Source organism: Anticarsia gemmatalis, chromosome 8 (assembly GCF_050436995.1).
Source record: "Anticarsia gemmatalis isolate Benzon Research Colony breed Stoneville strain chromosome 8, ilAntGemm2 primary, whole genome shotgun sequence".
NCBI classification, from domain to species: domain Eukaryota; kingdom Metazoa; phylum Arthropoda; class Insecta; order Lepidoptera; family Erebidae; genus Anticarsia; species Anticarsia gemmatalis.
The window spans coordinates 9,085,578-9,112,154 of record NC_134752.1 but is presented as its reverse complement, the minus strand read 5'-3'; the positions used below and the strand labels follow the sequence as shown (position 1 = coordinate 9,112,154).

At 36.0% G+C, this 26,577-nt stretch overlaps 7 protein-coding genes across 7 annotated transcripts; 5 read left to right on the top strand and 2 right to left on the bottom strand.

Annotated features, from left to right (window-relative positions):
• Window positions 1-669: 669 nt before the first annotated feature.
• On the top strand, window positions 670-2,864 carry mRpS23 (mitochondrial ribosomal protein S23). The gene is made up of 3 exons (XM_076117599.1): window positions 670-857; window positions 2,255-2,419; window positions 2,496-2,864. Exons 1-3 carry the CDS (start codon window positions 814-816, stop codon window positions 2,767-2,769), a joined length of 483 nt encoding a protein of 160 aa, XP_075973714.1. The 5' UTR covers window positions 670-813; the 3' UTR covers window positions 2,770-2,864.
• Window positions 880-2,247, top strand: LOC142974993 (synaptonemal complex protein 3-like). Its single transcript, XM_076117598.1, has 3 exons — window positions 880-1,337; window positions 1,430-1,630; window positions 1,712-2,247. The coding sequence occupies exons 1-3, from the start codon at window positions 1,066-1,068 to the stop codon at window positions 1,875-1,877; spliced, it is 639 nt and encodes a 212-aa protein (XP_075973713.1). The 5' UTR covers window positions 880-1,065; the 3' UTR covers window positions 1,878-2,247.
• Window positions 2,865-3,446: 582 nt separating the features above from the next.
• On the top strand, window positions 3,447-4,980 carry hoka. Its single transcript, XM_076117600.1, has 3 exons — window positions 3,447-3,607; window positions 4,171-4,254; window positions 4,569-4,980. The coding sequence occupies exons 1-3, from the start codon at window positions 3,562-3,564 to the stop codon at window positions 4,724-4,726; spliced, it is 288 nt and encodes a 95-aa protein (XP_075973715.1). The 5' UTR covers window positions 3,447-3,561; the 3' UTR covers window positions 4,727-4,980.
• U2af50 (U2 small nuclear riboprotein auxiliary factor 50) lies at window positions 4,978-9,576 on the bottom strand. The gene is made up of 8 exons (XM_076117597.1): window positions 9,429-9,576; window positions 8,759-9,337; window positions 8,593-8,675; window positions 6,036-6,158; window positions 5,865-5,952; window positions 5,556-5,709; window positions 5,372-5,456; window positions 4,978-5,241 (listed from the first exon to the last, which is right to left on the bottom strand). The coding sequence occupies exons 1-8, from the start codon at window positions 9,442-9,444 to the stop codon at window positions 5,110-5,112; spliced, it is 1,260 nt and encodes a 419-aa protein (XP_075973712.1). The 5' UTR covers window positions 9,445-9,576; the 3' UTR covers window positions 4,978-5,109.
• Window positions 9,577-9,898: 322 nt separating this feature from the next.
• rtet (major facilitator superfamily domain-containing protein rtet) lies at window positions 9,899-14,761 on the top strand. Its single transcript, XM_076117596.1, has 8 exons — window positions 9,899-10,066; window positions 10,151-10,576; window positions 11,753-11,911; window positions 12,119-12,301; window positions 12,381-12,627; window positions 13,144-13,335; window positions 13,695-13,832; window positions 14,486-14,761. Exons 1-8 carry the CDS (start codon window positions 10,064-10,066, stop codon window positions 14,575-14,577), a joined length of 1,440 nt encoding a protein of 479 aa, XP_075973711.1. The 5' UTR covers window positions 9,899-10,063; the 3' UTR covers window positions 14,578-14,761.
• A 381-nt stretch (window positions 14,762-15,142) lies between these two features.
• Window positions 15,143-15,910, top strand: Cby (beta catenin antagonist chibby). The gene is made up of 2 exons (XM_076117815.1): window positions 15,143-15,357; window positions 15,663-15,910. The coding sequence occupies exons 1-2, from the start codon at window positions 15,174-15,176 to the stop codon at window positions 15,872-15,874; spliced, it is 396 nt and encodes a 131-aa protein (XP_075973930.1). The 5' UTR covers window positions 15,143-15,173; the 3' UTR covers window positions 15,875-15,910.
• A 1,563-nt stretch (window positions 15,911-17,473) lies between these two features.
• Window positions 17,474-26,329, bottom strand: Top3alpha (topoisomerase 3-alpha). The gene is made up of 15 exons (XM_076117595.1): window positions 26,014-26,329; window positions 25,723-25,932; window positions 25,260-25,512; window positions 24,849-25,019; window positions 24,412-24,587; window positions 23,746-24,028; window positions 23,197-23,408; window positions 22,804-22,915; window positions 22,045-22,274; window positions 21,434-21,572; window positions 21,011-21,174; window positions 20,224-20,746; window positions 19,430-19,676; window positions 18,908-19,020; window positions 17,474-17,711 (listed from the first exon to the last, which is right to left on the bottom strand). Exons 1-15 carry the CDS (start codon window positions 26,197-26,199, stop codon window positions 17,542-17,544), a joined length of 3,189 nt encoding a protein of 1,062 aa, XP_075973710.1. The 5' UTR covers window positions 26,200-26,329; the 3' UTR covers window positions 17,474-17,541.
• Window positions 26,330-26,577: the final 248 nt, after the last annotated feature.

The window sequence follows — 26,577 nt, the reverse complement described above, 5'->3', positions numbered from 1 at the left end:
ACGCAAACACACAAAAGCAAGATCCTACGTTTTTTTATTCGAATATTATTTTGACTGTATGTATGTGCCCCGCGTGCGAGGGTAACAATCTTCCCCTATTTGTTTAACAAATATGTGTATATGTTATGTACCTACGAGGCTACGACATTTATGATAGTTGGAAACTGTTCGGTGGTCAGGATATAGAATTTTAGATAGTGGCGAACTGACCGCTTCTACGCATTAGGTTTTGGCCTCTACTATAACAAGATGCAGCCTGAACCTCACTCAAAAATAATCATGACAAAAGGTGCATTGGTAAAAAAATCGTTAGCTTGCAAAGAATTTAAATTAAATAAGTACTAACAGAATGGTTCTCTTTTAATTTTTTTATCTTGTTGCCAAACCTATTTCGTAGACACTAGTTTAAAGAATTAGTACTTGATATCGGTTTTCGAGGTTATCGTGGGTTGCGAGAATGTTTATCTTAATTTTCTGTTGTTTTTCTTTTGTGAGAAATCTTTAGGTAGGTACTCTTAATAAGAGCCCCCAAACATTATTTCATACAGAAAGCAAAAAACATAAAATAGGGCTATAAAGAATGTTTAATAGCGCGGTTCTGGTCACACTCGGCCACAGATAAAATGTCAACTTCAAGAACGTCACAATTTAAACAGACAGATGTCACATTCTAAAAATGTTGTGACACTTGTGACAGGCCTCTGGTTAATATAACCCTTAAAATTGTTAAAGCAAAATAGATTGATGTAGATTTCTATAGAATTATCTATCTATCTGCACATCTATTATAGAAGAAATAATAACTTAATCAAAATGGCAAGTACCAGACTAGAAAGAATCGGGACAATTTTTACACGGTACGTATATTATAAATAAAAATCAAAAAAATAAATTTTGACTCTATGTCGAAGATTTAATTTAAGAATAATGAATTTTACGCGGTAAAATTTTAATATTAAGTTAAAATTAGCGGGAAATCGAAGTGAATAGAAGTATAGAAGAGAACTGTGCTTTGGAGATCAGATCCTTGCTTTAGTTCAAAATTGCCCTCCTTTAAATTTTTGTATGATGGCATCGAAAAAGGCAGTAAAATCTAAATTTGTGTCAGGAGATATAAATGATTTATTAAATGAAACTCAATTCTTAAAAAATTCTCCTATGAACAAAAAGATTTCCAAACGTCAGAGAAATGATGTTACTGAAGAAGAAGAAATTACAAATTTGATTGGACAATATCAAGCAAATGCTAAGAAAAAGAAGCTGGAGGTAAATGTTGAAGCTTGTAAAGAGTCTCGCCAAAAAATTCTAGATGTCATGAGTCACCAGCAAGAAGCAAGGTAGGTACAATTTTATAATCATTCAGGAACATTTGTTTTAAAATTTTTTTATTGATATAAGAGCTATTTTTTTTATTTCATATTATTTTCAGGAAAGACAAGAGTGATAATCTGCTCAAAAGTCTTTCTGAAGTGATGTTGCAGTTAGAAGCAGATTGCAATGCTATGAAGGATAATGAAAAGAAATTAGAACATTTAACAAGTGCAGTTGTTAAATGCATGCAACAAGCTACTACGGCCCATAAGCAGAAACTCAAATCATTGAAAGATATTTATTCATCTTATAAAAAACAGTAATAATACATTGACTTGCATTAGCTTTCATAGTAGCTTATCATCATACATCATATTAATTATATCTACTTTATTTTAAGATGCGAGGAGATGGAGATGGATCACAGAGCAGAAAGTGACAAATTAGCAGAAGAATTAGAGGATGATATTAAAAAATTGCAACAGAAGTTGATTTCAGAAACAAAAAGAAGTGGTTGGGAAAACTTAAGAAGAACCATTTTTCATGCTATGCAGAATGATTTGTAATTAGCTAAAATGTTTTCTTCAATGTCATTTCATAAAGTTTTATTTAATAAAAAGCAAAAAGTTATATTGTTTTATTTTGTAAAATATATTTTCTCCCAATGACCAAAATAACCTATATAGTTAAATAGTTATGATCTGAGTGCTGATTAGAGTCCTTTGGATTTTGGTTGACGTCATGACTAATAAATTATGCCCAGCTAAGTATGTCAGCAGACTCAGCAGTAATATTTTTGACAAAGGGTTATATAATTTTTTATGTAAAAGGCCTGTGATAATGTGGGTGTTAGGTTAGACTCCTGTACTTTACACACTTTACACAATGATTTGTTCGTCATGAACTCTGTATTTCTTAAAATGTTTACATTGTATCTTTACAGAGTGCAAGGATTAATCACGAAAGGTGCTATACGACCTGACGACAGACCTCTGTGGTTTGATGTCTACAGAGCTTTTCCTCCTATCACAGAACCAAAATTTGCTAAACCTAAACCAGAAATTAAACCCATAAGACAAATACTTTATCCTGAAGATGCAGTAAGAGCGTAAGTATTTAAAAATAAATAAATAAATAACTCTTTTGAAAAATGGAAATAACATAAAATGTTTTAATATTTGCAGGAAGTTTCATTCACAAGGCCATGGTCTAGCAGCAATTAGCATCATAAGCCAATCAGAGACACCAACCAAAAGACTAGTACAACAATATGAAAAGTTAAAAGCTGAAGGTGTGCCTGAAGCGGAGTTAGTTCAGAAATCTGTAGAAGTCACTGGCGCTACTTACGCTGAACGGCAAGTGGAATCGCCTGTGGCCAAGGCTACCTCAACTAATCGTGATAGCGTTACATCTAAAGTTCTTGCTGAAGCTGACTTAAAAAATATTTTTAAGGAATAAACCTGTAAATATGTGGCAAGACTGTTGCCTAGTCTGTTGCGTCTGTTTTAAAATGTAGTGATTATAAATAAATTTAGCTTTAATATTGAAATGATCTTCGTTGTTTTTTTTTTGCATTATCTGTCTTATTCAGTTACGGAGGACAGAGCCTTAGTGATGTTCGTTGTCATAAAATGTGAGACCAATTGACACCAGCCGTATTACTGAACACTAATTTTATAATTTGCGGATGATCTTCGAAAAAAACAAGTAGGTCGTAGAATGTAAAAATATTGAGTGAGATACGCAGATTTTTTTACGCATAGTAGCAAAGTTTTGTAAATGAGCTGTGTTGCACTTTTTTTAAGGTACCTACCTAAGTACCTATACCGAGTGTGTCTAGGATGAGAATCAAACCCACGACTTCCGTATATCAAAGGGGTATTTGAGACAATCTAATAACACTTTAGTAAGTCAACACAAAAATCGAAGGTGGCTCGTAGTCGTAATGTACTACCTCCACCTACCGTTAAACCACAGAGGTATTATCATATCAAGTTATTAGAGATTACAAAAATATTTTCTATTAAAACACACGACGTTGTAGCATTGAGTCATACGTAGTATATATACTTGTTTTCATATGTACCGTATACGCTTTGCTAATCAGTAATCACACTATCTTATCTAAGCCTGATAAGGGCCAGTGTTGAAGAACACACCTATGCTGCTGTTTTAGTGTGTCATTGGTTTTGCTAACCATTTGCAGTTTTCACGTTATTGGTGTCCAGAATTCCTTAAAAAGTGGTAAAAATGGCGCAAAAGAGGTCGCTATGGTTTTATTTTGCTGTTATTTTAGGTACGTATCTATTTACCTATCGAAACTCTGCTGATCTTGTTTTCCTTGAACTGATAACAATGCTTTGTTTTCTAGTGTGGTATACGTAGGTACATATCTATAAATTAAGGTGTGCTCATTTGTCCTAATTATTATAATTAGGGTTCACAGACAGAGAAGAATATAAATAGTTGCGATGACTACTTTTGTACTTACTATTTCCGTGAAATAAATCGATATCATGAGTAGGGAGATCCTATTATTAGTCATATTGAGAGATCCTTTTATTATTACTCATCGCACTGTTGATCGGAACGTTATGGTATCATTTTATGGGCCAAAATTGCGAAATCGTTATTCACACTCAGGCATATAAATACCTATTCGGAAAATAAGATTCTAAAAATAATTAAGTGAACAGATATCTTACGTAGTACCTGTACCTACTAATTATAGGCTAAGCGAGTTTATTATTGTATGTTTAGCATAGATACTTAAACAGGTAGGTACGGGATGTATGATCGATAGGTATCTACACAGTAATTGTTGCTTTTTACTGATTAATAAGTTATGGCATATTTCAGTTATCCTGAGTACTTTGACACAAGAAACCGAAGCCAGGCGTAAGATTCTACGAGGCAGGCGTGTGATGACCCGGACTTATTACCGTGAGTTTATTACATCTATTTATTTCAATAATAATAAATACAAAAATCATAAATTTTTGTCAGTGATCTGGGTGTAATTATATATTAGGAAATCTTGGTTCGTATCCTGGTTAGCGTATACCCATAGGTGCACGCATGCATAATATACGAAAATAACGTGTGTCCTGGTACTCTGCTTGTTTCAGAACATATAATGTTCCTTTATCAATGTTATTAGGTAGTTAAATAATTATAATAACTGTAATCAATAATGAGCATGTCCAGTCATAAAAAAAAAAAAATGTTTTACTATTGGGATTATGTTACGGTTTCAGATGGCAACGCTGTTCCTGCGTGGGCGATTAGTTTGATGGCTGGCATTGGCATGCTGATGATTGGCGGAATACTCTACGTCGTGATGAGGAAGTTGGTGCTTTCCTCAGAAACTGGATCACTAAATACTTATCAGCCAGCTATGCAACAGGATGTCTAAGTTTATAAGTTCTATTTTTTGTACTAGATATTAGACTAAGCTTAAGAATTTTAAGTAAGAAGTTGGTTTAGTTTTATGAAAAAAATATTGTCTATGTGAAAATACTTAATGTTTTTTTACACAGTTAACAAGAACATAGCCATGTCGATTTCACGAGAATTTCTAATTATACCACCAAGTTACAATGATTATGATAAGTTTATCAATAAAATTGTTGCATGTTATATTTGACGAATACAAATAAAATGTAATTTAGATATTATAATTTATTTTATTTTTAGTTTCAATTATACAATCGAGTTGAATGGATATATGAAATTCATTATCAAACATGTCATTATGAGATTGTATTCGACAAGGAAATAGGGGAGAAAAATTAAGAATTAAAACTCTCTGCGATGATATTTGTCAGGATCAAAGTAGGAAGTGACAACGACGCGATTACTGAACTTGCGACCTGTGAGGGTTTGCTGTGCCTTCTGACAATCAGCAATACTGTTAAACTCCACAAACACCTGCAAACAAAACATGACATTAGTTTAATGTACAGAGTCCATTCTGGCATATACTTTGAAGGTCCTAAATAAATGCTGACAAGACCAGTTTTATCAAAACGCGAAAAGATTTATCTTGTTAGTGATTTACCTTTCCACAACCAGGTACTTCGACACCCTCAATAGGTCTCGGAATTTCTATACTGCGAACACATCCATATTTATTGCACTCCTCCCTGTAAACCACATACATCAAGTTTAGAAAATGTACTTACTGAATGATTTCCATAAAATAAAGCAAAAACATGTAGAAAATATGATGAAATAACACTAACTTTATATCCTCAAGTATGTCTTCATATTCTTCCTCGTCGCGCAGTTCGTCAGGTGTGACCATGTTGAGCAGACACAACACCTCTGTCGGAGGCCCGGCGCCCGCCAACGTTAATCCAGCTACTTGCAACTGCACTGGAGCAGCGCCTGTCATAGCTGCAACAAAGTTAATTTTATGAAATATGTTTTCAGTCAAAAAATCTGTTACTTACATGTTAAAACTAGCACTGCAATCTGTTTAACTTTTTTATAGTATGTTTGGCAATACCGGAATAATAATTATAATTTATTACAAGCTGATACATCCTTACCTAAAGTAGAGTTCTTTGCTCCAATACTTGCTCGTTGAACAATAAGCTTCTTATCACCAAGTTGCATGCCGTTGAGTCCAGCAATTGCCTGCAGACAGCAAGAAGGTAAATAAATACATTCGTCTATATTGTTTGTAATTACGACAGTCAATGTATATGTATTTTTTTTACCTGGTCAGTCATAGAAATGTCAACATATTCTGCAAAGGCATATCCTTTACTTAAGCCTGTGGACGAATCCTTCACCAAATTGAATGCTCGCAGTTGTCCAAATGACATCAGCAGTTCTTTAACCTGTCACACGCAACATAAAATCAATAAAATGAGATTTTGTTTTACATATGTTCGACACTGAATATAAATATATGGTACATAATATATATTATGCAGTTGTACATTCGTTACACACAATTTTTTAGTGTTCCCTTTACATTTGCTTAGCAAATTGCAGCAAACATATAAATGAATGTTATCTGACCTGTGTCTAGCCGCATGTTAGAATCAGATGTGAATGGAGGAGACTTGCCTTGAAGTGCCGACGTCTCATTCAAGTACAAGACGTATAGGTGAGAATGAGAGACAACAGTGACACGCGGGCCGCGAATGTGCCAAATCTATGCTAGGGAGGGGCAGAAAGCAAACTATATCAGTGAGTTGTTTCAGAATATATTGAGCGTGAAGCGCACGCTCATCCCCGCTAGGGTACCTGTAAAATACCTGAAACGGACCAAAACATAACGCGGCTCACTGCTGGCTCCACCGTAGCCCTGTCAACTGTTGAATCTCGCCCTGAAATGACTGCGGCATCTAATGCTACCTAATGGGAACTCTAAGATGTGTGTGCTACATTGTGGCTTGCTTGCTCAAAGTTATTGTTATGAATGACTTACATACTTTTTTGTTCATAACACCAGTGATACCGATAATATCAATAACCATGCTTCATGTTAAAATAACCTAAACTGTTAAACATAAATTTATGTTTAAAGGAACTAAAAATAAATTATATTTGGTGTAAACTCAAATTAATAAGGAAACTTAGAGATCCTAAAGACATGTGTGTAAGAATACAGAGAGGCAGTCGCAGTAATACCTGCAAAATATAATTTTGTAGAATCAATATGAATGATGAATTTATTACCTTTTATAGCAATATTCATCCATCACACTAAAAGATATTGACAGGGGCCGAAACAAATTCTAAGGTCGAAAATACTGATTTTACTGACCAAAAATTCAAAAATACTGACTAAATACTGACCATTTCTAAACCGTTTTTCGGGTGAATGGTGTGAAATTAAAAAAAAATATAGTCGAATTGAGAAATCAAAATTCTTTTTTGAAGTCAGTTAAACAGCCTATTTTCGGTTATTGGTCTCCACAATCCCAATAGTCAACCAACATCGCCTTTTTAGTGTTAAAAAGCTTTTTCTATTTTAAATAATTGTAATTGTATTATTATTATGATGCGCTCATAGCCATTTGTGCTCACCGGTCGGTAAACGATCTCTGGGTTAAGCAAGATGGGTGACCGCATAGTGGTATTTGAGCTGAGCGTCCCCGTGCATCGGAGGGCACGCATAAAGTCGGTCCCGGATGTTGTCGATTTAGATAAGAGTCGTTAAGCCATGTCAAAGGCCCTTTCAAGTCGGCTTGGACAACTTTGACACTAGGTTGAGAACTAACCATCCGATAGATAGATAGATTATATTGCAAGTATGCGCCATTCATGCAAAATTGACATACTCCAATAAACTCCAGAAATGCTAATAAACTTCAATAAACTCTAATGAACACCAAAAACTAATAAACATCCCGTCTTACGAATTTTTAATCAGGTCTTACGAATTTTCGATCAGGTCACGTGTCTTGACGCGAGTTTAGAAGTTTTTACCCACTCCAGAAAAAGTGCGCCGCGGCGCTAAAGAATTTTCACTTCAAAAATACTGATTTCAAACAATAGTAAATTTTAATCTGCTATTCTTTTGAAGTCATTTGATGCTTCAATATATACGTAGATCATCTACATAATATCGAGCATCCAAAGCAGCCCTCTGATATCATCACTGGAAAAATCGAGACTGTAAGATTGGCCAACAGCAGAGGAAAACCAAAAAATGTTATTGAATTTGGAAAAATACTGACAATACTGACCGATTTCCGAAAATACTGACTTTTACTGACCAGGTCCAAAAATACTGACTTTTACTGACTTTACTGACCTGTTTCGGCCCCTGTATTGATTGCCTGTTCAAAGTTCAGGGTGCTTTTTGTGTCATTATTTTGATGTTGGATTTAAATTTCAAACTTATAAGGCTGATAAACATAAATTTAAGCGAAAGCTAAGACTGCATATACATACAAGCATTGTAAACAGCTTGACATGCTAAACACAACATAAAATATATTTATAAATATCAGCCTTAAATTGTTCATAGAATACATATCATAATATTGTTTTCATAAAAATGTACACTATGAAACATTGATTTGAATGATTTGATAAAATTATGCAGCCTTTAAGCACACTTGCTGTGTTTACCTTACCCAGTGGAAGGGAATGAAATATTTTTTTGATGACTATATCAAAGTTGCTATTCTGATATTAGGTTCGTAAATGTGCTGCATGCTACAGAGACTGTGCAAAATAGCCTCATTTAACAAATGAAACAAATCAATGTGTCACAGAATGTCATTGAACAATAATGATCAAATTGATGACACTTACTTGATCCTCATTTAGATAATTGGGCAAACCACCAATAAATATTTTGTGTGGTGAATCTGGAACTACAGTGCTAATCACACCAGCTGGAAATAAAGAGGTAACATAAGAATATGCTCCTATGTCAGATTAACAAGTGCAAGTATAAAAAAAATTAAGTTAACATTACCTGGCACATTAATAGCTGGGTTTTCAGTACCAGGCATGGGCTGGTAGTCGTGGGGTCGGCGAATTTTCAAGCTCTGCCCTTTGAAATTAATACCGTCAAAAGCCATTGCTTGTGTAGTCTCATCTATAGATCTAAATTCAAGGAATGCAAAGTTTTTGTCCAAATTAATCTGACAAGCCAACACAGGATTTCCTGCTGCCTGAGCTAAGCCAGACAGATGCATTTGTTGGTTGAAGAACTCCATGGTTTCTTCTTCGGTGACGCCAAACGGTATGTTTCCCACATACAGCCTTCGAGCTTGGCGAGTGATAGTCGAACCTACCACTGGCACTGCGGCTTGAGGCGTATCTGCGACAATATTGGCTGGTATTTGTCCGGCGGCTTGCATAGCTTTGTATTGCAACGGCGTGATGTGTTCAAAGCCTGGAGGAGGTACATCCCAGTACAGAGAGGGCTTACGTCTACGCGACCTTTTATTGGGAGACCTGGATCTGCTCCTTCTTTTCTCTCGGCGTTCCCTACTAGAGCGAGATCTTGAACGTCGTCTCTCCCCCCTAGACCGAGACCTGCGTCGGCGATCTGTATGTAACCGATAAAGTATACCATAAAACTACCATAGAAAAGTAACAAAACATAATAAAGTGTGTGCAAAATACTTTGTTATACATGCCTTTATCTTCACCCATATTCTTTTGTTTATTAATTTTTGAAATCACAATATTTTCCTATTCCTCGTTACAAGCCAAAGCAAAGCAAAAATATGTCTTCGCAAAATGGCGACGCTTTTGCCATATATTTTTTTTGGTTGTCTCTTATTTGAGTACAGGTCTTTTGAGATTTCGATCAGTTAGCAGTTATCTTCTATAGATCAAAAGACCCTTATTTCGATTATATTATCGTGTAGATAAATGTTCAAGTGGTTTGGCGACCGTTACTAATTTGTTTATTTATAACGTAGGTACCCGACCTTCCTAATTATACCTGGTTTACCAATCTTTTTCTCAACGCAAAAAAAACATTAAGCTGTCTTGTCACTGATGTCACTTAGACAGTCAAATGTCAAATTGTTTCGACTGTAATACGAACAAATTGTGAAGACTAGAGATTGGTTAATGGAATAGTACAAGATGTATTCATCTTTACATTTTCGCAGTGTAATGTATATGTCAACAACTTATTCACGAAAGTGAAAGTTTATTGAGAATTTATTTCCTCACCACAGTTCGTAATCGTTATTTAGCTAGATGGCTTGTCGCTGTTCGACGATAATTTATTTAAGTGGTGTATTTTATATCATATAAGAAAATGGTAACTTTGATTTCATACAGAACTTTTTTAAACTTTTTCGTTTTATGTGCAGTCGTTCAGTATATTATTTTCTTTAAATTTTAGGACCATTCAGGAAATGGAGAACTTAGGAAGAGGACTACCAATGGACTGGTGGAAACTGATGAAACTGGAAGTTATAAAAGTGATCCAAAAGATGACAAACATTCCAAAAGAAATACAAAAACTATCGCATTAATTTTCGTGTCATTATTATTAGATTTACTGGCATTTACGATGATTTTGCCGCTTCTGCCGTCGTTATTAGACTATTATAACAGAGAAGAAGGTAAAGGGAACAGCTTGTATGCGTCTTTACTAAGAGCAGTTCAAAGTTTCCAGAAGTTCACTGGTGCTCCGGATCAGTTCGCCTCAGTGTTATTCGGGGGCGCACTTGGATCGATGTATAGCTTTCTCCAATTTTTAACAAGTCCTATAGTGGGAAGCCTATCAGATGCATATGGCAGGAAGCCAATGCTTTTAATTTGTTTGGTAAGTCAATAGTGAAAAGTTTTAATATAATATATACATTTGAATTGTAGGTAGGTAGTAAAAGGATTTGCCTACCATCCCTATCATAAGTTTTTGTAAATGTTGTAAATAAGTTATCACATAAATGGTTTTCATACAACAAAAGCTGAAATTGCCACAGAGGCAAATGTTTTAATTACTTAATAATGAATAATAATGATGATCTCATCACAATATATTTCCTGCACTTAAAATTAAAAGAAATATGAGAGTACATTTCATTTAACTATGTACCTAGTAAAAATGTCAAAACTTAATCTTTTTAGATGTTTATCAATTCTTGTGCTCATGCTGTCAATGTTGGATCATGATAATATTATTATGTCTTAGATACCAATGTGTAAAGATAACGAAAATAGGTGAAGAACTAGATTATTATGAATAGAATGTCACTTATCCATACCATGCTTATAAAATAAAACAATTATTGTGCTAACAACAAGAAGAGATATAACAAAAAAATATACTCAACTTCACCTTAACATTATTTTACATTTTATTTAGATAACATTTAAATAAGGTAGGTACCTACTTAATTAACATTCATTCTGAATGAGAATTATAAAAGAGTTTATTCTTGTATGATTTACACAGGTGCAATACTTATGTTGTGAAGGCTAAAGTAGAAAATGTACTTCCTTAAAAAGATGCTTGTAATATCCTCAATTAAGTGTTTTACATTATTATCAATATAATCATGAATTGATATGGATGTGGAAGTAATACATATGCACCTAGTTACTTTTGATGCACACAGGCACACTTGTACATTTATATAACACAAATAATCTTATAGGCATATATAAAAGATGTTGGGACTATTTAATCTGTAAGTTTACGACACATAGATTAATACCACATCTACCATTTTTTTTGTTGTTTATTAAAGTTCAATTGAGTGTTTATTATTCTTGTTTCAAGACTCAAATATAAATAATTACAGTTAGGACCTAGAGCAATATCCTAAATTCGAATTATTTGCAGTGTACACAAGAAATAATGAATATTTAATCAGAATCCTTTACTCTTTAGATCAATGTGTATACATTTAGGTTTATTAACCGACTTCAAAAAAAGGAGGAGGTTTCAAACAGTTTTTTTTAATGGCACAATATTCACATTGATATAAATTTTTAGGTGGGAATAACTCTATCCCATGCACTATGGAGTTGCGCGAGTACATTCAGCGTGTTCGTTCTCGCTCGGTTTATCGGCGGCCTGAGCAAAGCCAATGTGAGCCTCAGCATGGCTGTTGTCACCGATGCTTCTAACGAGAAGACCAGAGCTAGAGGAATGGTATATCATATTTGATTTATTGTTAAGTCTATTTCTTCAGTATTTAAAAACCTAATTTGGTCTTAATTGGCCTTTTTAATTTGCTTAAAAATGGAGTGTATTATTTTTTTCTTTATTATTAGTAATTAGAATATTCCCTGGGCTCATTTCTGTGTACCGTATCTCGTACATAAAAATAATATTTTTTACCGACTTCGTTTCTTTCAGGCTCTAGTAGGTCTGGCATTCTCCATTGGGTTCATCGTAGGTCCTCTTGCCGGGGCGTTTTTCGCCAAAAACAGTGATCTCTCATCAGGAGCGTGGGGCGAACGACCCGCCTTCTATGCTCTGTCTCTTTCACTCGCCAATATCCTCGTGGTACTGTTCTGTGTACCAGAGACGCTCTCCAAGGTAAATACAAACTGATGTGATTTCAGTAGTTAGATATTGTTGTGTCTGCTTGTATTTACTCTCCTAATCTATTTTTCAGGATAAAAGAGCACCTCTGTCATTCAGTCTATCTAAGTCAGTGGATTACGTCTCCCCTTGGCATCTATTAAAATTTACCGCTGTAAAGAATCTTTCGAAACATCAGGGCGTAGTTCTATCAAAGCTAGGACTGATCTATTTTCTATATTTATTTATCTACTCGGGCCTGGAATTCACACTTACATTCCTGACGCATCATACTTTTCACTACACTGCTATGCAGCAGGGTAAAATGTTCCTAGTCATGGGTAAGTACACTCTGAGCAGAATTACCGTTATTTTTGTTATAACTTCCTTAAAACATCACTTAATTACTAATATATTTAATTCATTAACATGAACATAATTAGTAACAAGGAGACCATACAAGTTCCCAAATTAGTTGTTCGATGTAATACCCCAAAACTAACTAGATATATCATGTTACTTGTAATTGAGCACAATTTAAACTAAGTAATGTTAAATTTGTAGAATGAATAACTCACAAATACCTTGTCGTTTTGGGCTAATGTCGAGTCTTTAAGATCATCGTTCATATTTTTGGGAACGTCCTGGCAAAAAAAGGAATTCATAAAACGAGGACTGGCATAGTCTTGAAAAAGAAGAAGCTTTCCATTTAAGTAACGGCAGCTCCGCACTCCCGCCGTGAACGAGAGACCTAAGCGATATTTAAAGCAAAGCGCATGGTCACATTAGTTTACGGTACTAGGGTGGAGCCGCCACAAGTCATGAAGAAAGTTAATATGCGATGTTGTGTGTGGCAGGGCTGATAATGGCGGTGCTGCAGGGCGGCGCGGCGCGGCGGCTGGGGGCGCGCGGGGCAGAGGCGGCGGCGCGCGGGGCCCTGGCGCTCACGCCCGCCTCCTTCCTCGCCGTGGCGTTCGCCGCCATGCCCTCGCCTCCGCTGTTGGCGCCACTGTCCTGGCTTTGGCTCGGATTAGTATTATTCGCGCTGTGTAAGTTGTTTTGGTTATAAGATGTTATGTAGGTACGTTCAGGCGATTTGGATGGCCAACGTGGTAGACTTGAGGCATAATTTCTCCCACATTTCTGGAGACCCTTTCCCAGCAGTGGGAAGGTAACGGGTTAAGATTTTTTTATTCTTAATGTACTACGTAGTTCATTTTGCAATTTATAGTTATTTCCATCTATGCCATACTAGATAGGTAATACTATTTTGATTATACTAAAACGGGTTATTTATTCGGTATATAGCGGCCGATCACAAGTCCTCGGGTTCGATTCCCGGACTGAAAACTAAAGGGAATAATGTGCTTTGACATTAGATCACAATAATTATATTTGTTTGTTTTAGCAACGGCGTTTGCAGTGTCATGTATGACAACGATGGCGGCTAGCCAGGCGCCCGCCGAGGCGCGGGGTGCTGTGCTCGGTACATTACGCTCTCTGGGAGCGCTGGCTCGTGCCGCCGGACCATTACTTGCCTCATCAGGTACGTTTATTTCTTAAAAACATTTACGTAAAAGTAGACAATATTGTCATAACTATTTGACAATTTGAGGTATCGATATAGGTTTACGTAAATAAGTTTGATATAGAGATCGACTGACTATGACTTTCGCGGCAGTTGTAAAATAGAAACGAATCTGCAAAATATCTACTTTACAGAATAACTTTATTGTATAGTATCGGTAGATTATAAAACATATACTTAAGCGGTGATTGTTGAGCAATGTATGTGATTAATTGAAGAAATAGTAAGAAGCTTAACAGAATATCGATATTCAATATCAAACACTTTTTTATCGTCTTCACGCTACCCACTGAACGTGACTGTGTAATAAATTTTATTATATGACATTCAATGCTAATAAAATATTCAGGTCCATTGAGGAGATGTGGCACCACAAACAACTACTTAAGTGCCTTGTTTAAATTCTTGGTCTAGACTAAGACGGTGCCGTATATCTGATACGCTGTTACAATGGGTTATTCCCAGAGTACCCCGATCCCCGAGGCCCCCGACCCGGAGGACCTCGATTTATTTTTAAAATAGTTTGTTAAGATAAAAATAAATATGTTCAAACCTGCATAATGATTCCGGAATGTTCCTTCAAACTTCTGATGTGTATATTTCTGTTGCAGTATACTGGTGTTCGGGTGCGGCGATCACATACACTGCCGGCTCCATAATTCTAATCATTCCAGCTGTGATGTTAATTAGACTGAAGATGTAATGCAGATTTTACACTGCACAATAAGAACAAGCAATAACCTGATTTTATAATATTTTTATAAGAATTCCATTATTTAGGTAATAATAAAAATATATTTTACAAGTGTTCTGTATCATGTTGGTATTAATTTTATCTATTTATTTTGTTTTTTAAATAATTCTCGAATAAACAGTATTAAAACGAGTATGAAGAATGTTTTTATTTTTGCAAGTAATACCTAAAATACATACAGCAGATAGAATACCGAAGATAGCTATTCTTAGTTAGTCGAGGTACTCAAATAGATTTCAAAAGAGTACCATTTAATAATGAATTTAGAAGAATTATTTTTGTACAATGAAGGTTTTCTTGTGGGAATCAGAAAACATGTAACTTCTAGAAAATTATTATGTCTGAATAAAACCGCGATTAAAGTTGACCGCAACCTTTTGTAAATAGTTTAGGTATGTACAATACCTATAGGTATTTTATTTAAATATCATCAAGATTAGAGACCAAAAAAGTATCTAGCGACACTAATGTCAACATAAAAAGTTTGTATCACGCGTTGCTTAGCAACCGCATGACGCTAATCATTCTTTGTCTTGTGCAAGAAAATGCCTTTATTTAGTAACAAATTCTCACCAAAGACGATTCCAGTGAGAAAACAAGACACATCAGTTATTAAAAACGAGTTGGGGAGTGATTATGCATCGAAAGAATTGTCTTTAGATGTAGGCCCATTGAAAATAAAACTAGGGGATTTTGAAGTGTCGTTTGAAGAAGGACAATGGATACCAGGTAAAGCTTTTTCATCATAATCAATTAGTAAATAGATTCATTAGATACTACTAGGGCTGCTTAGGCCAAATAAGCGTCATTTGTCCTACTTTTGAGTCATAATCAGATACAATGATGCGCAACTAAATGGACTAAAAGTCCGCTACTCAACATAATTATGAAGTAGGTACTTATAAGTAAGTTCTTACATTGAAATTATTTTTCGTATGTACGCACAGTTTAGACAAGCGAACGAAACTATAGGTACTTATATCCTCAGAATTTTAGACGACACTAGAATGTTATAAGACAATGATTCTGTTTAGCTTCAGGTAAAGCTGGAGTCGCCCACAAAGAGAATATTCGCCTCAAACACGAGTTAGAAAGGCTTGAGGAAGAAAACAATATGCTAAGGTTAAAGTTTGAAATATTACTGGACATGATGACAGACAAAACTGTGGAGGCGGAACAACAAGCTGAGATGCAGCGAGCCGTCAGCCTCGGATCGTTAAAACAAAAGTCCAAAAAGAGGTGGTAAAGCAACGAATAGTTCATTATAGTCATATTCTGTATATAAATTTCTACAGCAAAGATTGTTTTGTTTTTTATTTCTTTAAGATACGATTGCATTAGTCTTGAATGAAAAGGACAAACAATGACTTCTGTTTCATGATATAATAGTTGTGTAAATACCTACCTGTTTTGTCTTTTTGCCTAGCATATTAATACAGCCTAACCCTCCCTCAATCAGGAGGAGACCCTTGCCCAGCAGTGGGACAGTAATGGTTAAAAATAATATAGTAGGAGAGTACCTAACTACTATAGCTAAGGATCGATATTTTTAGATTAAACGCGGAGTTAAAAAAATAAGAAGCAATTTTAGAAACTTGTTTACTGAAATAGTAATTTTATTACAACACTTAAGACCTACAAAAATTACATAGTTATATACAGATATTTATATAAACAACATTTATATTCTTTTCTATGAATGTAGACAATGAGACAGAATAGTTATCTACATCATTTTAATGTTAGGACACACATTCAAATTTATATAGTATAAGAAACAATACACAATACTAGAGGCTCTGCCCTATTATACTATGTATCAAATCAGCAAATCGCTGCATTCATCTATACTATATATAATATTATAAAGCTGAAGAGTTTGTTTGTTTGTTTGTTTGAAAGCGCTAATCTCAGGAACTACTAGTCCGATTTGAAAAATTCTTTCAGTGTTAGATAGCCCATTTATCGAGGAAGGCTATAGGCTATATAACATCACGCTACGGTCATTGGGAGCGGAGTAGCAACGAAAAATGTTGCAAAAACGGGGAACATTTTTACCAATTCTCTTAGGTGACGCAAGCGAAGTTGCGCGGGTCAGCTAGTATTGAATAATGGTTGTAGCAATCACTGGTCCCTTATGCTTAAAGTATCATTTTTGTAGAGTCCTACTATCTTGGACAGTTAAATCTTCAACTGTTAAGTTTATAAATAATTTCGAGAAAACATTCGGGGCGCCTATAACCTGTTTGCGCTCACTGGTCGGTAATGCTGGGGCTACATTAGCGGGCTATGGCGAATATTCGTGTTAACGCGATGAATGTGGCCGGGTTCATCGTGTCATCGCGTCGTATTCGGGCGAAGACGATGTAGTATCGAGGAGCTGTCGGTAAACTGGCGCGAATCAAAGGGATTTGTCGCGCCAATATTCGCTTAGGTGGCTACATCTACGTCAATTCAGTGTCGTCGTAATTTACCGCTCACGTCTCCGCACAACAAACTGAACAGCACAAGGCACGATGCATCGCGTCAACTCGACACGAATCTTCGCCCGCCTTAATGTAGACAAGAACATCGCCCATACCCGAACACGATGTTTTTGTCGCGCCAACACCATACGAATCTTCGCTCGCTAATGTAGCCCCAGCATCAACGATCTGTGGGTTAAGCGACTCTTGGCGCGGTCATTACATAGATGGGTGACCGTGTAGTGGTATTTGAGCTGGGCGTCTCCATGCTTCAGAGCGCACGCATAAAGTCGATCCCGGTTGTTGTCAATTAAGATAACAGTCGTTAAGCCATGTCAAAGGCCTTCAAGCGGCTTGAACAACTTTGACACTAGGTCGACCACTAACCATACGATAAGAAGAAGATAAATAATTTCTTCTGCAATACCAGCAGTTGATTGCCATTTTATCAGTCTCCATTAGGGCACCTGTTCCGTGTATGTCCGGGCTGTTTACACCGACCACACAGTCGGGTCCCGCGCGGCGCGTCACTATCGGAGCTCCTCCCACGCCCTCGGCCTTGTCCCCGCCCGCGGCCACGACTGCTATTGTTATTACTGCCGCTACCCCAATCTGTTACTGAAATATAATTATACCACTTTAATCTACTGTAAATGGAAAAGCCGGGAGGAAACGCCCTAGAAAGACACACATAGATCATATCGGTGACGTCTTGCAAAAAACGTTCTCTGTTCCCTGCCTGCCTCTATTGAAAGGCTTGATTTTATGTATGTAGTAGCTGACCCGCGCAACTTCGCTAGCGTCACATAAGAGAGAATGGGTCATAATTTTCCCCGTTTTTGTAACATTTTTTACTGGTACTCTGCTCCTATTGGTCGTGGCGTGATGATAAGTATATAGCCTAAAGCCTTTCTCAATAAATGGGCTATCTAATACTGAAATATTTTTTCAAATTGGACCAGTAGTTCCTGAGATTAGAGCGTTCAAACAAATTCTTCAGCTCTATAATATTAGTATAGATGTATGTATTATTACTATTATTTACTGAGAAATCGAGACATTGAGATCGTCAATCGCAAATGCCGTTCCGATTCAGAGAGTACAAACAATATGACTCACATTTGAAATCACATCAAACTAGTTACGCAGAAATGAATAAGTATAATAAAATTTCGTAAGTAACTGAAGGTCTAAACCTATAACTGCATTGAGTGATTTCTTTTCTTTTATAAAATAATAGTTATTTATGTTTGAATCTTAAGGCAAAAAAGGGATTTACAACGGGATGTCTTTTTAGTCAGCAGAAAAAAAGTTAGTCAATAGAAAAAGTACTAATTTCGACAGCCAAATTGTAATCAAAATGGATCTAAATAAATCAACAAGCATTTGTTCTATATGAATATAGAAAGTATCTCACTTCAAATGAGGTAATGACGATGAATTAAATGAGTGAAAAATAATGTCCATACAATTCATAAATGGATATTGAATAAGCCATTCTTAATTCTAGTAAAGTCTGACTCATACCAGTGAATGCTTTTACGTAATCTACTAATACGTAATTCATTACTGCCTAAATGGTTCAAGTTTTAGTAAGGATCACAGGTATTAAGTTCTAGGTTTGAATATCGAGTTGAGATTGAGTTAGCTGTAGCTAGGAACTAAGGACGGTAAATTCTCATAAGCTTGGCTATAGTGTCACGCATTTTTTTTTTATTTATCATTCTGCTTTTTTTCCTTATTGATCCAACGCTCTCGGTGTTAAACGGACATACATGCACACGAATTTATTTATTACGTTAATAGATACATACCTGGTGCGGACCCGCCGTCAGCCCATTGAAAGAAATTACATCGTGAGCTCATATCTTTCGTACAACCGTAGAATGGTCGTCCTTTGTTCGGACCTTCTTTATTTACTGTTATCCTGAAACAAAACACGTGATAAATTATGTTTCTTAACTTGTATCGATTGTGTCAATTTAGCTTTAATTAATACATACATACATAATATCTTGAAGGTTTAGAGGCAGTATGCAAAGGCGTATGCAATACACCCACGTTTTGCCATTTATAATGTTATAGCGGTATACCCATGTAAAGGGGGCAAGTCTATTGCCAAATTGCCATTTACTGTGCACATTAACAAACTCTAGGTTACTAACTTGGTAAAAGTAGTAAGAAGCTTGAGTCTGACAACCAGTCTTACCGAGGTGTATCGTGTTATAAGCCAAATAATTTCAGGAGGTCCGATAGGCACTCCATAAGAAATACTGGTATTCGGCCGACTCCTACATAGTTGAAAGGAAGGCTGATGATAATCGAATTATACTTACTTTTTACAAGGTATACCACAATTACACATAACATCACCATCGTCGGCGTCGCTATTTCTTGAGTGAGTGGGTGTGACACCCCAGCCCCTCGTACTATTGCTACTAGTACTGTCTGAGTTCGACCAGGAACTAGTCGGCGGCGTGTCGTAAGGGTTTTGTACCGTAGTGTCGGCTGATTCAGGCGCCCACAAGAAGAAGTCACAACCACCGTTATCTTTACCCAATGGACATTTGTAGAACTTTTTACCTGTAATACGGAAAGATGTGTAACAATTTTCCGCGCAATTAAAAAAATTCAAGCCAGTTTAATGATGCTATACTATTTCCTCAATGCTTAATAGAAACTCAATATTATTGAGTTACAGAAAATAAAAAGATAGGCACATAGAGATTTTTTTATACATTTTGTCACAGAATTAGTCTTTTTTAACCGAATTAAGAAAGGAGATGCCATTACTATAACGATATTAGCAATACCAATATGAGTTTGAATGGTAACATCCATACTAATATTATAAATGTGAAAGTAACTCTGTCTGTCTATCTGTCTGTTACTTAATCACACCTAAACTACTGAACCAATTTGCATGAAATTTGGTATGGAGATATTTTAATAACCGAGAATAGACATAGGCTACTTTATCCAGGGAAAATAACGCATTCCCATGGGAAAATTCAGGTGGCAGACGATTTCGCGGGTAAAAGCTATTAATTTATAAAAGGCAATTCAACCTATCAAGATATAATTTCAATTTTGCTAAAACACCAATAATTCATAACTAAGTGAAACTTACCAAAATTAGCATTTTGTTTTTTAACAGTGAGCAGTATAGCTGGCTGGTTGCAACCACAGATCACATTATTATCATCAGTGTTACCCATACTGCCAGAGTTCCTCGGGGTCGGCATTCTTGGCTGATTGTTCATAGAATTTGGAGCTCTATTTACATTAGGTGGAGGTACAAATTGCCTTGGCTGTGAGTTTGAGTTATTTCTAGGATTTTGCCTTGCTGGCATTACAGGGACGGACGTTTCTCTAGGCCCGTTTGTATTAGGCCTATTGTTATTTGGCCTGTTATTTATATTATTTGTTTGTGTTATATTATTTGTTTGTGTTATATTATTTGTTTGTGTTATATTATTATTTTGTGGTCTACTGGTCTGTGTTACTGCTCTGACACTAGATAAGTTAATTCGTAGTAATTCTAAAAAGGCAGTGTCGCAGCCGCCGATGCAGCTCGTGTAAGGAGGCGGGTATAAATGACTTATAGAATTGTTCCTCCATTCAAATTTTAACATTTTGTAGTTTGGGCCGCACTGTAATGCGAAAAGACTCATGATTAACTTTTTTTTTATTATAAACAATATTTAACAAAGTTTGGTCGTCTCTAAAATTACTGACGATTCTTATAAATCTATTTCTAGATATAAATGGCAACAATAAAAAAATAGTCTTCAAAAAGCTCTCCAAATCAAGCTACTCAAAAAAAAAATAACCCATTAACATTCAAAATTTAATAGGTATCATGATATCGCCGTATAAATATTTTATGAATATGCAATAATATGAATACTACTCACCGTGGGACAGGTTTCTGATAGAACCTGTATAGTTTTGACTATAGAGGGGAACCAGACGGCGTTTTTACAGTTAGGATATGACATGCAACTAATATACAGTTCATCAGGATTATTCTTCTTCTGACGTACGACCATATCCGTTCCACATTTTGGACATTTGAGAGCTGAAATTCATAGGAAAAAAAGAGTATTTTACTCGGTCAACAGAAAACTTTGACTGCCTCCGTGGCGCAGTGGTTAACGTCGCCACGCCGCGACCACCGCGCCGGGAGGTCGTGTGTTCGATTCCCACTCGGAACAATAATATATTTGTGCGATCCACAAATAGTAGTTTCGGGTCTGGTTGAACTTTGTTAAAGTCCCCGCGACACAAGAGCAATTTTTAGTGCGGAAGTTGCCTTTAAATATAAATAGTTTTGTTACCTGAAGGCATATTGACCGGCATAGTCTCAGCAGTGGGAGTATACTCGCTGGGCTGTTCACTGAACCGCTCAGCCAACGCCGCGTCGATCTTGTTCGCTTCCAACGCTACAGTTTGATACACCTCCTTGTATTTTGCCACCTGAAATAAATTTACCGTCAATTTCGTTTTTTTTATAGTGCTGGGAGATGGCTTTTATAAGACAAGAAAGAAATTGACCATCAACCTGAAGGAGAATTTTTGCATTTTGTATATAGTGCTGTCAGCATTATACTGAACATAGAAACATAAAATCAGGCCTTTTACTCATAGGGGTAGGCGGAGACCAAAAGTAATCTATTAAAAGCATTATCTTCTATTTTCCTTGGCATTAGTCTTACAACATGTCTCAGAAAATAAATATTCTTATTATAGATTTATTGAGGGCATGCAAAGTCCCCAACCCGCACTTGGCCAGCGTCGTGGATTCAAGGCCTAACCCCTCCCCCTCGTCTGGGAAGAGTCCTTTGCCCTCCAAACACAGTAGCGGGTTTAAAAAAAAGTAAGATTTCCCGTTACAGAATAGAAATGAGTTTTGCCTATACGAAGTCAAAATTACAGTCTTTGTAGGTACCTGTTCAGCCAAAACCTGTTGCGGTTGCCTTCTTCCTTCGCTGATGGCTTTGAGATCGGCTTCGAGCTGTGCTCTTAGATGTGGCTTGGAGATGGTGAGGCCCATCGCGTCGTAGCCCTCGACCAGGCCCATGCCGAGCAGCCCCGGCACGAAGTGTATGGCGTCCGCTAGCGCCACGTATGATCTGTTCTTGATCGTCTCTATGTGTTCCGCGTGAGTGGCGTCCGTACCTACATCAATATATTTATAAGAATATTTTATTTTCGTGGTCAAAAACACAAATGAATAAAAAAAAACAGTATAGTTTTCTTTACATATTTTCATTTTAATGTACAGTAGTGGGTGCCAGATGTTGATTATGCAGCTGGCTATCCTACTAATAATATAAATGCGGAAGATTGTGAGGATGGATGGATGTTTGTTATTCTTTCACTAAAAAGCTATATGACGGTTGTTAATGACATTTAGTACACTGATAGTGTATAACCAGGATTAAGACAAAATATTTTTTTTTTCAGGAAATCTTTTTATCTTTTGCGGCCGAAATCGAGTGCAGAAATTAGTATTTTATAACACTTATAAAATACTCTAACTAGGTTTTGAATATGAACTCAGAGGTTTTTGTTGGCAGTGTCAGTAGGAAAGTTACCTACATAAAAAATCTATTACGATTCGACTGAAAAAAAAATGTTTTTAATTTTAGATGCAAATAAAGTGCGTCGCTGTAGCAAAATATATTAGTAACAAATAGGTTCTCACCGATTCCGTGCTTCTCCATGAGAGCAATAAGATCAGCTTCCGTCAACAGATTTGGTGGAGATGTGTTCCCATCCACCATATCTATACTCGTCGGGTTAAATGTTTGACCATTCTAAAAAAAAATATTTTATTTTAACGCTATATTATTCAAACAGTAGTGTTAAAAGTAGTACCCCTGCCAGGTTTAATATTATTTCAAACTAGAATGCCTCTTATTATAAAATCACATGTGAAAGTAAACTTCATGAACCCGAATTAGGATTAAAACGGCAATTCAAAAATCTATTGCAGCGTGGCGCGACGCGCTCAGCTGCCATGTTTTAAACCACATGTCGTAGGAGATAAGGTTTACTTTAAATTGATTTATTGGTTTGCGATCGGCGTTATACTAACCTGATAAACATGTATTTCCTTCGACGACCACTTATCATAAGGGTATACGTCCAGGTAATTCCTAGCTGTGATCATGAGCCCACTGGCTGAGAATTTCTCATTGGCGACATCAATGCTGACTGTGGTCTCTTGCCCTTGTGCATCTTTAGAACAACACGCAAGAAACGAACGCACTATGAACTCGTAAAGACGCTGCTCATTTCCTGATAAGGCTGTAATAAATAATAAACATAAAAAAGCTAATTAAAATTTTCACTAAACTAATCGAAACAGCAGTTCGCAACAATAAAGACGAGATAAAATTGAACTCACAATTTTCTTGTAGATTTTATTATCCACACGCCCCTACCTCTTGTGTTAGTTATTCCGTAGGTAAGATAGGCAAATGTTTTAGTTAGCTATGGTACTTTAGTACTTATTATTCTGTGGCTATGGCTACATTATCCGTTGTTAACTACATAAACGTATTCATTTTACATAGATTTTTTTTGGAGTGCTGCACTTCTAACACTATATTACGAAAAAATTTTAAAATAATACAAATCTTACTGTTTGAGTACTTTGTTGGGTGTATGGGAGGGTGAGCTTTGTCGCTCTTGTTCCCTTGCCTCGGCGTAGGGCCGCCACTGTCTAGTATGTTCTGTGCAAAACCTCCCCAGTTAGGGTCCGCAGTTTGATACCCAACTAACTGGGACAGGTTCATTTCTTTAGGGAACTCGTTGGTTTCTGTACGAGGGTAACTGATAAAACCTTGGGTGTACAATTTCTCGGCCAATCGCATTGTCTCCTTTGCATTGATCTTTAGTTTCCTTGATGCGAGTTTTTCTAGTTCCTAGAATTGATATATAATAATCAGACTATTATTTATTTTAATAAGACAACTCAAACACTAAGAAATAAAGTACAAGCCCCTTAGTTAATGTACAATGAATATAAATAAAAATGAATCCCAAAATGTATGTATTGACGCGCATAACTTTTAAACAACTGAACTATATTGTTTTCTAATATGTTTGTAACTGTTGGGACAAGGTTTTTATAAGATCGGAATAATCAAAATTCCTACGAGAATGGAATTAACGGGATAAAATTGAACTAAACCCGGACGAAGACAGGCCAGTCCGCTAATTAAGAAATAAGATCAAAATTCCGGGAATGGAATCAACGGGATAAAATTGTCACACTAGTTAAGAAATATATTAAAGTTTTACATACTACTGTGTCCAGTGGTAGAGGGCGCCACTTCGACTTCGGTTTTGTTTTCACATCACACACTTTCGCCTGCGGGCTGTCCAGACATACGTCGTGCAACACCTGACACGCGTCACGGTCGAACAAACGCACTCGCTCCCACGAAAAGTCCACGCTTAAGTTGTTCATTGTGTGATTGACTGAAAGTTGTTAAACTTGACTTTAATTCAGTTAAAACTTACTAAAACATATTATCATATCTTTTTGGGGAAGAATACAGTGGCTTAAATCTAACAGATAATGTTTCATAAAAATCGAATAGGTCAGTTAGCTTTTATTGTTTTTTTTTGTTGATAAAATACTATTACTAGACGAACATTTACAATAGGTACATAATTATTGAATGCATCATTATAACTTGAAAACTTGAATTAGAAAACAGTTTGAAAATAAAAACAAACCTTTTATTTTCCAAAATGGTTCAGAGACAAAATTCTCTACAGCCCTATACCTTTCCACTACAAAGCCTAATGTTGGAAACTGGCAAGAACCATAGCTCACTAAGCTTTCAGCTAGCTTCCTGGGAAACACCTTCTGTAGACGCAGAGTTTGAAATCTTGTGAATGCTGCACCTGTAATGCATATTTACTTATATTAGGAGATAGTGACACAACCTGTGGTAAACTGTCGACAGAATGAAACTGTACTTTTAAATTACAAACCAAGCGGGTGATTGAAGGCTGATTTAGAAGAAAATAGAAACAATTCAATTAACTTGACTTTAAACCAGTATTCAAATATATGTGTAAATTTTTTTTTTATAGTAAGTTCTCCAAATGATCTACAATAGTGAATAATAAAAAAATATTTACCTATTCTCAAATCCAGTTCCTGCCTCACATCAACTGCATCACTAATATTCTTGTTTGGCTGTTCTAAGTTGTGCAGAGCTCTTCTCACAGACACAGCGGTGATCTCAGAGAACTTGGCACGGAATATTCTTAAATTACTCTTCACTGCTGTACAAACTTCTATTATCTCAAAACCTATGTTTTCTCCTTCTCTATCACAATCCGTCCAAATAATTAATCCTTGACAGCCTCTCACTTCTCTTTCTAAAGTTTTCTGCAAATATAGGTATAGTTCGTTAGGATTGATTCAATAAGCAGCTTACTGTAACATACTTGGAATTTAAAAAGGATTTTTTTTTATAACTTGTCTTTCGTCTTTGTTAAGAATACAATCTCAACCAAGATATTATCTTTAAAAATACTATAGTCCAGAGTACTTAAAACTTAAAGAAAATAAGAGCTCAGTAGTCAGTAGGGTATTTACCTTAATTTTTTGATAGTTCTCAGGACAGAACTTAAACACTGGAGCATCAAACAAGGCGAGTGGATTACAGGCCTGCCAGTTCTTATAAGCTCCAACAAACTCTAGCGCGAGAAGATGTCCAGAGACTGAGGTCATTACCATTTGGCATTGTTGTCCCATAACCTCTGCTTCAAACTCGTAGATTTTATTGTACTGCGACAGGCCTTCACGCTGGAATAATACACCATCAGGTTAAAACCGAGAAGAACAAAAATACCTCAGTTTGTTTACATTTTTATCAAAAATACTCACCCTTCTGGAAGTGCCCCGAGAGAGGTGTAATGCAATATTTTTTGCGGCGTCATTCTTTTCAGCAACATTTAAATACTTCATAGTTTCTATGTTGGCACTACTAAGAGTTTTGGCGAAATTATTGTGATAATAAAAACCATTTAAAAGTTTTGTTAGGTTATGACCATTACGGAATAAAAAAAGCATACTTAAGGCAATTTATCATTATATTGCTAACTACATTTCTCATGAATTAAAAGTCTTTTTAACAATTTAAAATATCTCTAACTTTATGATAAGTAAAATAGATTTTATATTTCAAATGTAAATAAACATCACCGCCAAAACATTTGAATGAATGAAGTTCATGACAGTTGATGTGATTGAAATGAACGAATGAAATAGAAATTCCATTTCAGAAAAATTATACCTAAGGCTTTGAAAGCTGATGGCTCGTGGTGGGCTCTGTGACTGATCTGTGAAGTTTACAGAGATGATGGTGGATACTGGAATAAGTTGATACAGTTTGAGTGATTGAGCTATTTTTGACGAGAGATTCTCTCTCGTAAGTAACTACAAAATCTA